This window comes from Hyla sarda, chromosome 1, assembly GCF_029499605.1.
Source record: "Hyla sarda isolate aHylSar1 chromosome 1, aHylSar1.hap1, whole genome shotgun sequence".
Lineage (NCBI taxonomy): Eukaryota > Metazoa > Chordata > Amphibia > Anura > Hylidae > Hyla > Hyla sarda.
The window spans coordinates 10,100,845-10,117,674 of record NC_079189.1 but is presented as its reverse complement, the minus strand read 5'-3'; the positions used below and the strand labels follow the sequence as shown (position 1 = coordinate 10,117,674).

The following is a 16,830-nucleotide window of genomic DNA, read 5'->3' as shown; positions in this document are numbered from 1 at the left end:
CCTGCTTGCTGGCACGCACGTCCCCGCCTCCTAGGGCACCCGTGCTGGCTCTGTAAAATGTAATGGGACAGTGCACATTTAATTGGTTCTTGCTGCTCCATGACCCTATCTCTAGCACTAGCACTTCCTTTTGACCCTTGCCGGATCTTTGTGCCTTATCAGCCTTAGCAAAAGCGTTCAGTTTGTGTCCTGTCTTGCCGTGTATCTGATCCTATTGCCACGTATCTTGACTTTACTCCTCTCCCGCCTGCCCTCTGACCTTTTGCTACGTGACCTGATCTTGCTACTGGGCCGCCAGCAGTGACCTCCTGCCAGTCCTGACTACATGTCGCCTTATTCTTCCAATGCCACGTTACAACTCGGCTGCCTGTGTGGAGTAGTCATATCAGGGGTAGCGACCTGGGTGCCGCCTTCTGCATCAAGTCCATCCCGCTTTGTGGCGGGCTCTGGTGAAAACCAGCAGCACCTTAGACTCCGCTACCTGGTACGGCCCACGTCATCATCCTCACAGGTTAGTGGATCCACTACACCTCAGTCGTAACACTATCAAGCTTCTCGTCTGGTGTATCAGTGTATATACATAAGAATATTAATCTGCAAGTTTTAGAAAAATGGGTTGATGTTAAAGGGAGATTTATCTTCCTACATGTTAAAACTTATGGTCAGGATTTGATTTGGGCCTTTTTCTAAACCCCCCCCCCCCTTTTCCCCAGATAAATTCCTAAAAGAGAAAGAAAGTCTCCCCTTATTTGCTTGGGGCGATTATAATAATGTTATGAACCAAAAGAGTGACAGGGAAAGGGTTGATTCACAGTCCAATGGCAGTGTGCCTGTCTGGACAGCTTGGCAAAATTTATGGCTAAGATCGGTTGGATGGACACATGGAGACAATTAAATCCAATGAGGGAAGCTTTCTTTTCTTTTTCTAGCTCTTATCAATATGCATCTCGTATAGATCTATTGTTTTGTAACTCTTATGGCTTTCGTTTAGTGAAAAATATTAAATAACATCCTAAAGTATTATCTGACCATGCCCTGATGGTAACCGACTTGAACCTAGAGCTTGAAACTATAGGCAGACCTAGAAATTTCCGTTTTAGCTCCCATTGGCTGAATATTTTGAAGAATAAGGAGGCGATACTCTCTCAAATGAAGGAATTTTGGGAAATTAATAAATCTTCAGCCTCCCCTCAGATCGTGTGAGACTCATTTAAGGCCTTCTCCTCTTAGGGGAAATTATCCGTATGAAGAGGAAATTCCGAGAAAGGGAGTCTGCGGTAGAGGCAGAAGCAAAAAAATGGGAGGCGGAATTTGCTAAATGCCCGTCTCAGGACAATTTTGAATGAATGAAGGATCAACAAATTTATGATAGATAAGATACATCTTAAAGTTTTTTTTTTCTGGACAAAAACATTTTGTAGAAGGAAGTAGACCTGGGAGATTCTTAGCTAACCTGTTGAGTGTACAGAAGTGGTCCAACGGACTTGGTAATATAATTAAGCCAGACGGCAGGAGTACATGAAATAGTTTAGAAATTCAACGAACTGTGTCTGTATAAATTCTCTCTATAAATTTCTCTCAACATAAATTAGATTTTTTTTGTACGAAATTAGATTTCCCAAAATTGATTGAGTAACAAAAGTCCCACTTGGAGGCACTTTTATCCCTGGAGGAATTAAAGTCATATATGGCTTCATATGCCGGTTCATCTGCATCGGGACCAGATGGTATCCCATGGGAAGTTTTGTAGAGAGTGGGGAGAGTTTCTTTCACCTAATCTGTTGTTGGTTTTTAATGAATCCTTTGAGAAAGGAGCTCTTCCCCTCTCAATGATAGAGGCGGAAATATCTTTAATACAAAAAAAAAGAAAACTCAAACCTATCCCCTGCCGCGTTTAGACCAATTTCTTTGCTAAATAAGGATGTAAAATTGCTATAAAAAATCTTAGCTGCTAGATTGGTAAAGGTGATCCCGGGGTCATGACTACCCTTCAAATAGAAGGTCACCCTCTCCGCTCCATCCTGTTCTTAGATGCTGCAAAAGCGTTTGACAGGTTGGAGTGGGAGTCTCTATGGAAGATCCTGGACCGGTTTAATTTTGGTCCAAATTTGATCTACTGGATCAAACATTTATATAATAATTTTACAGCTAGCTTAATTGTTAATGGTAGATTAACACCCTCCTTTGCATTGTTTCGGGGTACACGACAGGGGTGCCCCCTTTCCCTGCTCTTATTTATTCATTATATGAAGCCATTGGCAATTGCAGTTAGGAACTCTGCTGAGATATGGGGGTTTTGAGAAGGGGAAGAGTCAACAAGATTTCCCTTTATGCTGATGATCTCCTCCTGTTTATAGAACAACCAGAAACAATGCTCCCAAAGGTAATGTCCATAATCCATGAGTATGGAGAGATATTCGGTATAAGAATTAATTGGCCCAAGTCTTTCTTACTCCCACTGGTTGAGGGTACAAATTTGAGGGTCAATGGAGTGACTGTAGTGGGAAATGATAAGTCGTTTAAATATCTGGGTATTGTAATCGGGAAAAAAAAGATTTTTTTTTTTTCAAAATTAAACTTAAATCCTTTGTTGAAAAAAATTCAAAATAAAATTGAGGTTTGGAAGAAGTTTTCTCTCTCACAGACAGATAGAGTGGCAACATTAAAGATGATAGTCCTCTCCTAAATTTTATGTTATAAGAATTTCACCAATATGGATCCCTGCAGTATGGTTTAGAGGTTTGAAAGCGGCCCTGAATAAACTTACTTGGGGTCGCGGTAGGGTGAGAATTAAATATACACATTTAACTCAACTGGAAGGGAAAATTTTACCTCACTTAAAATTTTATTTTTTGGCAGCAAAAGCCCAAGACATTAAACAGGGAAAGAATAATTTAGCTATATCTCACATATTATATACATTTAATGTGAGTTTTTTGGGGTTTGAAGAAATGTTAAAAGCACCTGCACAGGATAGAGATTTGAAACACTGCTCATATTTAAAAAAATACACCTTAATAAAATGGGAATGGTTGGTGATATTAACTTCCTGTTTGTGGCGTATTAGTATATGTGAGGGGGGGGGGGAACTTTTCAAGATGGGTGGTGACCATGGCGGCCATTTTGAAGTCGGTCATTTTGAATTCAACTTTAGTTTTTTCAATAGCAAGAGGGTCATGTGACACATCAAACTTATTGGTAATTTCACAAGAAAAACAATGATGTTCTTGGTTTTAATGTAACTTTATTCTTTAATTAGTTATTTACAAGTTTCTGACCACTTATAAAATGTGTTCAATGTGCTGCCCATTGTGTTGTTGGATTGTCAATGCAACCCTCTTCTCCCACTCTTCACACACTGAAAGCAACACCGCAGGAGAAATGCTAGCACAGGCTTCCAGTATTCGTAGTTTCAGGTGCTGCACATCTCGTATCTTCACAGCATAGACAATTGCCTTCAGATTACCTCAAAGATAAAAATCTAAGGGGGTCAGATCGGGAGACCTTGGGGGCCATTCAACTGGCCCACGATGACCAATCCACTTTCCAGGAAACTGTTCATCTAGGAATGATCGGACCTGACACCCATAGCAAGAAGGTCCACGATCACATTATGGGTGTCAGGTCCGAGCATTCCTAGATGAACAGTTTCCTGGAAAGTGGATTGGTCGTCGTGAGCCAGTTGAAAGGCCCCCAAGGTCTCAAGATCTGACCCCCTTAGACTTTTATCTTTGGGGTCATGTGAAGGCAATTGTCTATGCTGTGAAGATACGAGATGTGCAGCACCTGAAACTACGGATACTGGAAGCCTGTGCTAGCATTTCTCCTGTGGTGTTGCTATCAGTGTGTGAAGAGTGGCAGAAGAGGGTTGCATTGACAATCCAACACAATAGGCAACACATTGAACATATTTTATAAGTGGTCAGAAACTTGTAAATAACGAATAGAAGAATAAAGTTACGTTAAAACCAAGGACATCATTGTTTTTCTTGTGAAATTCCAAATAAGTTTGATGTGCCACATGACCCTCTTCCTATTGAAAAAAACAAAAGTTGGATTCAAAATGGCCGACTTCAAAATGGCCACCATGGTCACCACCCATCTTGAAAAGTTTCCCCCTCACATATACTAATGTGCCACAAACAGGAAGTTAATATCACCAACCATTCCCATTTTATTAAGGTGTATCCATATCAATGGCCCACCCTGTACATTCCTAGCAGTGCTTTCCAAAAGTTCAGTGAGCCCATAGAACCAAACTTTTCAAAAGTTTGCTCATCTATACCCTTAAATTGTCTTGTGACCGAAACACAAGGTGACATACACAGGTTAAACATACACAGCAAAAAATGCTTCACAAGAGATGGGGAAACAACAAAAAAAATACCAAACCACATAACCCTGTTTGCCTCTACACCCCTGATGAGTAATAAGTGGTAAATCTTTTTATTATAAGCTGCCAGAAGAATTGTTCAGGATTTTGTTCCTGATTCACAAAAGCTTTTCAGAAGATCTGGAAAGTAGGGTGTCTTTCTGCAACTAAGAGATTGTAGTTTCCCAGCTTTTGGTAGGTTCTGGTACCTATTGCCATTGCTTGTCCAATGACCACATTTAAAAACAACTCATAGAATGAAATAAAATTGTACTAATAGCAGAACATCAAAGGCACAACCTTCTTCAAGAGGTTCTATGGGGTAGAGAAAGGATTTGTTTAAAAAAAAGATAGAAAAAAAAATACTACATGAGATGTCTTTACCCTAGAGTTACAGTCCCTAAAATATTTTAAAAAGAACCTGTCATAACTTTCATGCTGTCTAAACCAAGAGTCATCCCTATTCATCTAATCATCTGTATATACATTTATCTATTTATAGGCCAAATCTACAAGGATTCATACTTTCTCTGATTTTTCTCTTTGCCATTGATAATATTAACAAGAATCCTGACATTTTGCCCAATATTACCCTGGGATATCATGTTTATGACTCATGTGTAGATGTAAGATTGGCAGCACAACGTGTTTTATATCTTCTATCCGGTCCGGGGAAGGTGATACCGAATTACTCCTGTAGTAGCCATGATCGGCTGGTTGGTATCATTGGAGATCACCACTCATCTACCACTATTCCAGCAGCACAAATCCTTGGACTGTATGGATATCCTCAGGTATTGGATACTCTAGGTATTGTTTTTTAGTGTTTAGTACAAGGGATTTACTATAAATGAAGTGATATATCTGAGTGATGTCTATAGTATGAATGAGAGATGAGTAATGTATACAATGTGTATGAGACATGTCTCCAATGGTCACCGGCATCAGATGTTTCCTGTGTGTAGTCATGCGGAAATTAGGGAACACAATTTGCTGAGAGAAGTCACTAAGACCCCAGAATTCCCCCACAGGACCTACAGAAATCATTCACTTTACTGATGGGACACTGCAGGATTCTACAAATCACATCTATATGGGGGTTTAATGGGGAAACCATTACTGTCCAAGAATAACAGATTAAAATTTACCCTGGATACCTAGGATTAAGGATGAGCAAAGCTTCTGACATTCCTTGAGAAGGTTTCCACCACCGCTCTCTCGATACGATCCTTGGGCCAGTTTTCAATCCTGTAACAAACAAAAGTTTCTTAATTTAGATACCATAAAGGGGTTTTCTTGGCCCTAATGAAAGTATAAAAATATACAACTCCTCATTGTACGAGACTAGGATCTAATCTCCACTCTGAGATCCACCCAGTAGTCCCCTGTCCCTACCCTAGACTCCACTCTGTCAGTTTTATTGATCACACATGATGATGACCCACGTGCAAACCTCCTTAAATTTGTGGGAGTAGATTATGCACGGTGAGACCACTATTCATATGTACATCATCCCTGTGGGCAACTCTTTGAATAAAGGGTTAGTTCCCCTCACGGAATTACCCGCATATGAATGTTGCGTCTAGAGATGAGCAAACTTTTCAAAAATTTGATTCAGCTGATTGCCGAATTTTCTGAAAAAGTTTGTTTCGATACAATTTTTTTGCGGCGAATCTATATTAAAAAAGGCTATTTCTAGCCTACAGACAGCCTCAATAGGGATATAAAACAATTTGCTGTGTTCTAAAACGCATATGGAGTGTGCTGGGGTAGTGAAATAATACTGTTATTCAGAATAATATGCAGATTACCTGCATCGCTTTTAGAATCACTGCCGCAGAGCGGCACAATGACAGATCCTGGAGTGTGAGGAGACCATATAGTGGCTGAATGACAAAGCCTGGAGGTGTTGGCAGCATGAGGAGAGCATATAGTGGCTGAATGGCACAGCGTGGAGGTGTTGGCAGCATGAGGACACCATATAGTGGCTGAATGACACAGCATGGATGAGGCTGAAACATGAGGACACCATATAGTGGCTGAATGACAAAGTGTGAAGGTGTTGGCAGCATGAGGACACCATATAGTGGCTGAATGACACAGCGTGGAGGTGTTGGCAGCATGAAGACACCATATAGTGGCTGAATGACACAGTGTGGAGGTGCTGGCAGCATGAGGAGACCATATAGTGGATTAATGGCACAGCCCGGAGTTGCCAGCAGCATGAGTAGGCACTAGGCCTTCATAATCCCTAAGATTAAAAGCTGAATTTAGAAATTTAAACTGAAGATTTTGGATAGCCGGTGCTACCTACCATAACAAAATTTTTATTCCCAGACCCAGGCACAGCAGCGACATCAGTAAACCATATATTGCCTGAATGACACAGCCTGGAGTTTTCTGAAGCATGAGTACACACCAGGGCTTCACAATCCCCAAGAAAAAACACAAAAATTTTTTAAATTTAAAATGAAGATTTTGGATAGCTGGTGCTATCTATCATAAAATTTTAATTCCCAGACCCAGGGAGAGCAGCGGCATCAGTAAAGCATATATTGCCTGAATGACACAGCCTGGAGTTGGCTGATGCATGAGTACACACCAGGGCTTCACAATCCCTAAAATAAAACACAGCACTTTTTGAAATTTTAGAAGAAGATTTTGGATAGCGGGTGCTACCTATGATAAAATTTTAATTCCCAGACCCAGGCCAAGCAGCGGCATCATTAAACCATATATTGCCTGAATGACAAAGCCTGGAGTTGGCTGATGCATGAGTACACACCAGGGCTTCACAATCCCTAAGACAAAACACAACAATTTTTGAAATTTTTGAAGAAGATTTTGGATAGCGGGTGCTACCTATGATAAAATTTGAATTCCCAGACCCAGGCCCAGCAGCGGCATCAGTAAACCATATATTGCCTGAATGACACAGCCTGGAGTTGGCTCATGCATGAGTACACACCAGGGCTTCACAATCGCTAAAAAAACACAACAATTTTTGAAATTTTAGAAGAAGATTTTGGATAGTGGGTGCTCCCTATGATAAAAGTTGAATTTCCCTAACCCAGGCCCAGCAGCGGCATCAGTAGACCATATTTTGCCTGAATGACACAGCCTGGAGTGGTCTGATGCATGAGTACACACCAGGGCTTCACAATCCCTTAGAAAAAACACAACAATTTTTGACATTTTTAAGAAGATTTTGGATAGCGGGTGCTACCTATGATAACATTTAAATTCCCAGACCCAGGCCCAGCAGCGGCATCAGTAAACCATATATCGCCTGAATGACACAGCCTGGAGGTGGCTGAAGCATGAGGAGACCATTGAAATGTCAGATTTTTTTATTTGTATTTATAAGTTTGAGTGTCCTGGACCCCAGCGTGTGGGTACAAAGGACCAAATTTAACAAGCCCCCACAGAGCTCATGTGGCCGTGAGATGTAGGCGCAACGTCTCTATTGCCCTGACCAGCAATTGTTTCCAAGACTTTTTGCCAAGGCAAACCATGTGAAGAACAGTGTGACAACGCCGTGCCCTGCACACATGGTATGCTGAAGGGCCACTGAGACTTGTCTGGGCAGTGGAGGCTTAGAACACAGTGGAGGATGTGGAGGCAGAGTCACACACTGTCACAGGACCAACGGGCTGTCAGAGTGGAGCAGGAAGCAGCATGAGTACACAAGAGGTGTTCACAACCCCTAAAATTAAAAGGTGAACTTTGAAATCTCCATTGAAAATACATGTTAGGTAGTGGCACCATCCAAAAATTTAAGGCCCAAGTCTAGAAGCATCAGTAAGCCAAGTAATTTCTGAAAGACACAGGCGCAGGCATCAGCAGTACACCCGAGGGTTTCATAACCCCTTTACATTGCAAGATCAATGTTGAAATTTCAATTAAGCTAGTGCTAAATATCAATAAATTTGAGGGCAAAGGCCAGAAGCAGCATTAAGTGAATTAGTTCCTGAAAAAAAAACAGTCAGGAAAAGGCATCTACAGTACACCGTGGGTTTTAATAAGCAATAAGATTGAAATATCAATTAATTTGAGGATTTTAATTATTAAACTCAAGATCACCTGATAGCAGATTCTAGACTATACGGTGTCTAATTGCCACATCCTTGAGGTGGCTGAAGCAATGGGAAGCCACTATGGCTCACACACATAGGAAATAGGTTTATCCAAAGAAGCAACAAGTAATTCATTCCAGGATTTTAATTATTTAATTCGAGATCATCAGATAGCAGATTCTATCTCAGAAATTCAGCCAGACACACCAATTTTAATAGAAATAAAAAATGACAACCTTTATACACTTTCATTAAAAGTGGATAACAGTGTTGAGTCACATGACGCAGCAATTAGCTGTTGCCCAGTTCCATCAAATAAAGGCTTGCACAAAATTGAGATTCCCTCCCTCAATAAAGAATAGACTGAATTAAAAAAAGGCTAACTTCAGTGTTTATTAAAAGGTGTACTAGAAGAATTCAATACTTCAGAAGAAAATAGTAAAGTTGTTTTAGGTATGATGTCTGACGATATACCTTTGTATTAAAACAAGCACATATCCAAGAGTCCAGAAGACTCTATAATGCATGACGGTGGACCACAAAGAGACATTCTTCTCTTAAGTATAGTGTTCTGACATAAAGAAGCAGAGTTTATCCCTCATCATATTATTTTGGGAAAATTTTAATTAAAAAATCACACACAACAAGCATTCCATGGTGTAATGGTTAATACTCTGGAAAATTCAAGTTTACTTCTGAGAAAATTATCAGAAAATTAAAAAAAAAAGAACCCAAGAGGGTTTAATAACCCCCTACATTGCACCAAACATTTTGAAATTTAAATTAAGCATGTATGTATCTATTCCAAAAATCCAAAAATTTGAGGCCCAAGCCCAGAAGCATCAGTAATCCAAGTAGTTCCTGAAAGACACAGTCAAGAAAAGGCATCAGCAGTACACAAGAAGATTTCATAACACCTAAGATTGAAAGATCAATGTTGGAATCTCAATTAAGCATGTATGTAAGCTAGTGCAAAACATTCAAATTTTTCTGTGTATAGTTGCGCTTATTACTGCCCTAATCAGTGCATGCCGCATAGGTACATCCCAGTATTGGACCATTTAGTACCTGTTAATCTGTCAAGGTGCTCCATACTGTCAAAGTCTAAACAATAGTATTCACCGGCTGGTGTTTTAAAAAAATAAAAAAAAGTTTTTTCTGCATATAGTTTTGCATATTACTGCCCTCATCAGTGCATACCACATAGGTACATCCAAGTATTGTACCATTTAGTACCTGTTAATCTGTCAAGGTGCTCCATACTGTCAAAGTCCAAACAATAGTATTCACCGGCTGGTGTTATACAAAAATACAGAGTTTTTTCTATGTATAGTTGCGCATATTACTGCCCTCATCAGTGCATACCGCACAGGTACATCCAAGTATTGTACCATCTTGTACTTAGTTAATCTGTAAAGGGCCTACATACTGTGAAAGGACAGCCATAAGTAATCACCTGCTGCTGTTCTGGACAAATACTGTTTAAAGAGTAGTGTAGCGTATTGTAATACCATCATAAACGCAAGTATGTCAGACAGAGAAGTGCCAGGATGTGCACAGAGGAGTGGCAGAGGCCTAAATACTTCAGGCAGAGTTGGTAGCTGACTTGGGGCTAGTGGCAGCAGGATTCGCAGCGAGAGGCCTGAGCTCCCATTATCAGCCAGCGGTCGTTTCTCCACCAGCAACCCATCTGCCATCATTGATTGGTTAACACGCTCATCCACATCATCATAAGGGACATCTGACACCCCCAGTACAGTCGGTGGGTTCCTCAGACACAACCTTCAGTTGGCATGGCCCGTGAGCAGTCCCTGTCCTCCCATTGCCTTTGTCCTATGCTGTTCCCTATCCTAAAGAATTATCTTATGCTGTGGGTTCAGCTCCACTATTTACTGAGGACAATCTATTAGAGGACAGTCAGCAGCTACTGGCCAGCCAAGAAAGGGAGGAGACATGCGCTGCTTTCTCCGCTAGGCGGCCAAGTAGTGATGCGGAGAGTGACGTGGGAGGCGGTGTTGCAAGGGTTCAGGGTCCTGAAGCAGACACTGTTGGGGAACCTGAGGAGGACATCAGTGACGTGCCCACACCTGTGGATGATGATGAAGCCGATCGCAATTGGGAGCCGGGTGCAGAAGGGGCTTCATCATCATCAGAAGCAGAGAGTTGCAGGTTGCCCTTGAGGCAGCAGGACGGTAGCACGATTGGCAGTCAGCGTGGTGGCAGGAGTGGAAATTCAGGAGCCAAACGTGCCCGGGGGAGACCACCTGCTTCGCGGCAGCCTACCTTTCCATGAGGTAGTGGAACAGGGGTTTGTGGAGACGGCGCCAGTAGCAGTGAATTAGTGCGGACTGCAGGTGGGAAAATCAGCTACTCGGCGGTGTGGCAGTTTTTCATCAGGCATCCGGAGGAGGATCACATAGCCACATGCAAGATCTGTAGGCAGAAAGTGAAGCGTGGCCAGGGTTCCAATGTAGGCACCATGGCCCTGCGTCAACCCATGCTTCGCCACCATAAAGCGGCCTGGGAGAACCGTGGCTCCGGTGTAGTGGTCCAGCCTGCTGCATCACCCAGTGGCCAGCCGCTCCCTTCTTCATCCAGCCAAGGCTCCACCACCTCAGCCGAAGGGAGCTATGTGTCAAACCCTCCTTCTGTTGCTACTGCTTCTCCCGCTTTTAGTCAGCCATTCCGCCAACAATCCATCGGCAAAGCCATGTCCAAGAGACAACAGTATGCGCCCACTCATCCAACGGCACAGATATTGAATGTGCTCCTGTCCAAGTTGCTGGTGTTGCAGTCCCTCCCTTTTCAAGTGGTGGACTCTGCACCTTTCAGAGAATTGATGGCTTGTGCCGAGCCGAGTTGTAGAGTCCCAAGTCATCATTTCTTTGCGAAGAAGGCAGTACCAGCCCTGCGTAAGTTTGTACAAGAGAAGGTGGGCCAGTCCTTGAGCCTGTCGGTGTGTTCAAAAGTGCACGGCAGCGCTGACGTGTGGAGCTGTAACTACGGGCAGGGACAATACATGTCTTTTACGGCTCACTGGGTAAATGTGGTTCCTGCACAGCCACAACAGCAACTTGGACAGGTCACACCGCTTCCTCCTCCATGCTCTTGCTCTCAGGCAGTTGGTCCTGTTACAGTGAGCGATGCCGCCTCCTCATCCTCTACCATGTCCTTGGCCTCCACTGCATGTCCAAATCTTGGTGGCCCTTATTCGTTCCATGTGTGTAGGGCACGGCGGTGTCAAGCTGTTCTTCACATGGTTTGCCTTGGCGAACGGACTCACACAGGGGAGGAACTGCTAAAGTTCATTCGTAAAGAAATCTGAGTATGGCTTACTCCACGAAATCTGGAAATGGGAACCATGGTGACCGACAACGGGAAGAACATTGTGTCCGCGCTGCGACAAGGAAGTGTGAAACATGCGCCCTGCATGGCACACATGTTGAATCTGGTTGTCAAGCACTTCCTCAAGACTTCACCCCATTTGCAAAACATGGTGAAAATGGCAAGGAAACTGTGCATGCACTTCAGCCACTCGTACAATGCCAAGCACACCTTCCTTGAGCTGCAGCGTCAGAACGGTATCCCACAACATAGTCTTATTTGTGACGTTGCCACACGTTGGAATTCCACCCTCCATATGTTGGACAGACTATACGAAAAAAGAAAAGCCATCACTGATTTCTTGATGATCCAAGCAGATAGGAGTACTCCCCTGTGTAACTTCAATGTGAACCAGTGGCAGCTCATACGTGACACCTGCCTTTTGCTGAGGCCCTTTGAGGAAGCCTCATTATTTGTAAGTCGCCTGGATTACGCCATGAACGACGTAATTCCACTCCTACAATTCCTACAACAAATGATTGAAACCATGGCTGGTAACAGCAATTGAGACATTGCGCCTACATATCAAGGCTACATGAGCCCTGTGGGGGCTGAACTGGAGGAGGAGGATGATGAGGGGCAGAGCGGAGCACAGTTTAGGTTGGATGAGATGGCCGGTGTTTCTAGTCATCGGACAGGAAAGGAAGAGCAGGAGCAGCCAGAGGAGCTGGAGGGTTATGAGGAAGGCGAGACAGAGGACCCAGACACACCGTGGCAGTATGCAGTGGAGATGGAGGCAGGTCTTCCCTCCTAGTCACTGGTGCAAATGGCACGATACATGCTCAGTTGCTTGCGTAGTTACCCCCGAATTGTCAAAATTCGCCAGCGGGATGACTCCTGGATCTCCACCTTATTAGACCCTTGCTACCGTCCCAGAATGGGGGCCTTTTTTACACCCACTGAGAGGGAGGACAAACTGACCTACTACAGAGAGATTCTAAATAAATGCTTAATGCAAATGTCAACATTGATCTTTAAATGTAAGGGGTTATGCAACCCTCTTGTGTACTGCGAATGCCTGCTCCTGACTCATGCTGTGTCTTTCAGGAACTACTTGCCTCATTGACTCTTCTGGCCTTGGGCCTTTCATTTTTTGATGTTTAGCACAGTGTTTCCCAACCTTTTTCGGGTCGGGAAACACCTCGGAAAATATTTTTTCCACGGGGCACCGCTACTGAGGTTGACAAGCAAGAAAAAAAAAAAAGGAAAAACGGTAAAAAACGCAATACACTATATCTATTTATGTAGTTTAAAGTGCTGCTTTATACAGCAACTCACCAATGAGTTCTTCTCTAATTTGCATCGTTGCCTTCTCTTCTCCATCTGGTCTGGGCCATCATCACGATTTCTTCCACACACAATTCTTCACCTTTAAACCTGCAAAACAAACCTCTTAGGCGCCAAACTTTTTTTTCTTATTTTTTACATGGGTGACAGAGGGGTGTAGAAGAGTGGACATGGGTGACAGAGGGGTGGACATGGGTGACAGGGGTGTAGAGGAGCGTACATGGGTGACAGAGGGGTGTGGAGGAGCGTTCAGAGGGGTGTAGAGGAGCATACATGGGTGACAGGGGTATAGAGGAGCGTACATGGATGACAGGGGTGTAGAGGAGCGTACATGGGTGACAGGGGTGTGGAGGAGGGTACATGGGTGACAGAGGTGTAGAGGAGCGTACATGGGTGACAGGGGTGTAGAGGAGTGTACATGGGTGACAGGGGGTATAGAGGAGTGTACATGAGTGACAGGGGTGTAGAGGAGTGTACATGGGTGACAGATGGGTGTACATGGGTGACAGAGGGGTGTAGAGGAGTGTACATGGGTGACAGATGGGTGTACATGGGTGACAGAGGGGTTTAGAGGGGTGTAGAGGAGTGTACAGAGGGGTGTAGAGGAGTGTACATGGGTGACAGGGGTGTAGATGAGTGTACATGGGTGACAGAGGGGTGTAGAGGAGCGTTCAGAGGGGTGTAGAGGAGCATACATGGGTGACAGGGGTATAGAGGAGCGTACATGGGTAACAGGGGTGTAGAGGAGCATACATGGGTGACAGGGGTGTAGAGGAGTGTATATGGGTGGCAGATGGGTGTAGAGGAGTGTACATGGGTGACAGATGGGTGTCCATGGGTGACAGAGGGGTGTAGAGGAGTGTACATGGGTGACAGGGGGGTATAGAGGAGTGTATATGAGTGACAGAGGGATGTAGAGGAGTGTACATGGGTGACAGATGGGTGTACATGGGTGACAGAGGGGTGTAGAGGAGAGTACATGGGTGACAGATGGGTGTACATGGGTGACAGAGGGGTGTAGAGGAGTGTACATGGGTGACAGATGGGTGTACATGGGTGACAGATGGGTGTAGAGGAGTGTACATGGGTGACAGAGGGGTATAGAGGACTGTACTTGAGTGAAAGAGGGGTATAGAGGAGTGTACATGGGTGACAGAGGGGTGTACATGTGTGACAGAGGGGTGTAGAGGAGTGTACATGGGTGACAGATGGGTGTACATGGGTGACAGAGGGGTGTAGAGGAGTGTACATGGGTGACAGAGGGGTATAGAGGACTGTACATGAGTGACAGAGGGGTATAGAGGAGTGTACATGGGTGACAGATGGGTGTACATGGGTGACAGAGGGGTATAGAGGAGTGTACATGGGTGACAGAGGGGTGCAGAAGACTGTACATGGGTGACAGAGGTGTAGAGGAGCGTACATGGGTGACAGGGGTGTAGAGGAGCGTACATGGGTGACAGGGGTGTAGAGGAGCATACATGGGTGAAAGGGGTGTAGAGAAATGTACGAAGGGGTGTATAGGAGCGTACATGGGTGACAGGGGTGTAGAGGAGTGGACAGATGGGTGTAGAGGAGTGTACATGAGTGACAGAGGGGTGTAGAGGAGTGTACATGGGTGACAGAGGGGTGTAGAGGAGTGTACATGGGTGACAGATGGGTGTACATGGGTGACAGAGGGGTGTAGAGGAGTGTACATGGGTGACAGATGGGTGTACATGGGTGACACAGGGGTGTAGAGGAGTGTACATGGGTGACAGAGGGGTGTAGAGGAGTGTACATGGGTGACAGAGGGGTGTAGAGGAGTGTACATGTGTGACAGATGGGTGTAGAGGAGTGTACATGGGTGGTAGATGGGTGTACATGGGTGACAGAGGGGTATAGAGGAGCGTACATGGGTGACAGAGGGGTATAGAGGAGTGTACATGTGTGACAGAGGAGTGTACATGTGTGACAGAGGAGTATAGAGGAGTGTACATGGGTGACAGATGGGTGTACATGGGTGACAGAGGGCTGTAGCGGAGTGTACATGAGTGACAGAGGGGTATAGAGGAGTGTACATGGGTGACAGAGGGGTATAGAGGAGTGTACATGGGTGACAGGGGTGTAGAGGAGTGTACAGAGGGGTATAGAGGAGTGTACATGAGTGACAGAGGGGTATAGAGGAGTGTACATGGGTGACAGATGGGTGTACATGGGTGACAGAGGGGTGTAGAGGAGTGTACATGGGTGACAAAGGGGTATAGAGGAGTGTACATGGGTGACAGAGGAGTGCAGAAGAGTGTACATGGGTGACAGAGGAGTGCAGAAGAGTGTACATGGGTGACAGAGGGGTGCAGAAGAGTGTACATGGGTGACAGATGGGTGTACATGGGTGACAGAGGGGTGTAGAGAAGTGTACATGGGTGACAAAGGGGTATAAAGGAGTGTACATGGGTCACAGAGGAGTGCAGAAGAGTGTACATGGGTGACAGAGGAGTGCAGAAGAGTGTACATGGGTGACAGAGGGGTGCAGAAGAGTGTACATGGGTGACAGGGGTGTAGAGGAGTGTACAGAGTGGTGTTGAGGAGTGTACAAAGGGGTGTAGAGGAGTGTACATGGGTGACAGGGGTGTAGAGGAGTGGACAGATGGTTTTAGAGGAGTGGACAGAGAGGTGTAGAGGAGTGGACAGAGAGGTGTAGAGGAGTGTACATGGGTGACAGAGGGGTGTAGAGGAGTATACATGGGTGACAAAGGGGTGTAGTTGAGTGTACATGGATGACAGAGGGGTATAGAGGGGTGTACATGGGTGACAGAGGGGTATAGAGGAGTGTACATGGGTGACAGATGGGTGTACATGGGTGACAGAGGGGTGTAGAGGAGTGTACATGGGTGACAGAGGGGTGTAGAGAAGTGTACATGGATGACAGAGGGGTGTAGAGAAGTGTACATGGATGACAGAGGGTTGTAGAGAAGGGGTGTAGGGAGGTGTACAAGGGTGATAGATGGGTGTAGAAGAGTGAACATGGGTGACGGGGGCATAGGGGTGACAGAGGGGTGGACATGGGTGACAGGAGGGTGGACAGGGGAGACAGGGGGTCAGAGGGGTGGACAAGGGGGTAAAAGAGGGACAGGAATGGCAGAGGGGTGGACTGGGGTAACAAAGGGACAGATGGGTGAACAGGAGGGTGGACATGGGTGACAGAGTAGACTACGAGGGTAGACAGGGAGGTAAACATGAGTGTCAGGGATGGACAGGGGAGTGGACAAGGCAGACGTGGATGACAGGAGGGTGGACATGGGTAAGAGGGGGGGTGGACATGGGTGACAGGGATGATAGGTGGGGGGACATGTGTTAGTGCGGGTGGATATGAGTGATGGGGGTGGACATGGGTGACAGGAAGGTGAACATGGGTGACATGGGTGACTGGGGGGGTGGACATGGGTGACAGGGAAGGGTGGACATGGGTGACAGGGAGGGTAGACATGGGTGACAGGGAGGGTGGACATGGGTGACAGGGAGGGTGGACATGGGTGACAGGGAAGGGTGGACATGGGTGACGGGGGGGGTGGACATGGGTGACAGGGGGGTGTGGACATGGGTGACAGGGGGGGTGGACATGGGTGACAGGGGGGTGGACATGGGTGACAGGGGGGTGGACATTGGTGACAGGGGGGTGAATAGGGGGTGGACATGGGTGACAAGGATGTGGTCAGAGGGGTGGACAAT

The 16,830-nt window shown here is 45.3% G+C and overlaps 1 protein-coding gene across 1 annotated transcript in view; it reads left to right on the top strand.

Annotated features, from left to right (window-relative positions):
• Positions 1-1,979: 1,979 nt before the first annotated feature.
• Positions 1,980-16,830, top strand: part of LOC130312929 (vomeronasal type-2 receptor 26-like) — a 44,225-nt gene continuing 29,374 nt past the window's right edge. The window contains exons 1-2 of the mRNA XM_056552625.1: positions 1,980-2,053; positions 4,875-5,166. Coding sequence (XP_056408600.1) covers positions 1,980-2,053; positions 4,875-5,166 — 366 coding nt within the window. The remainder of the gene's footprint in view (positions 2,054-4,874; positions 5,167-16,830) is intronic.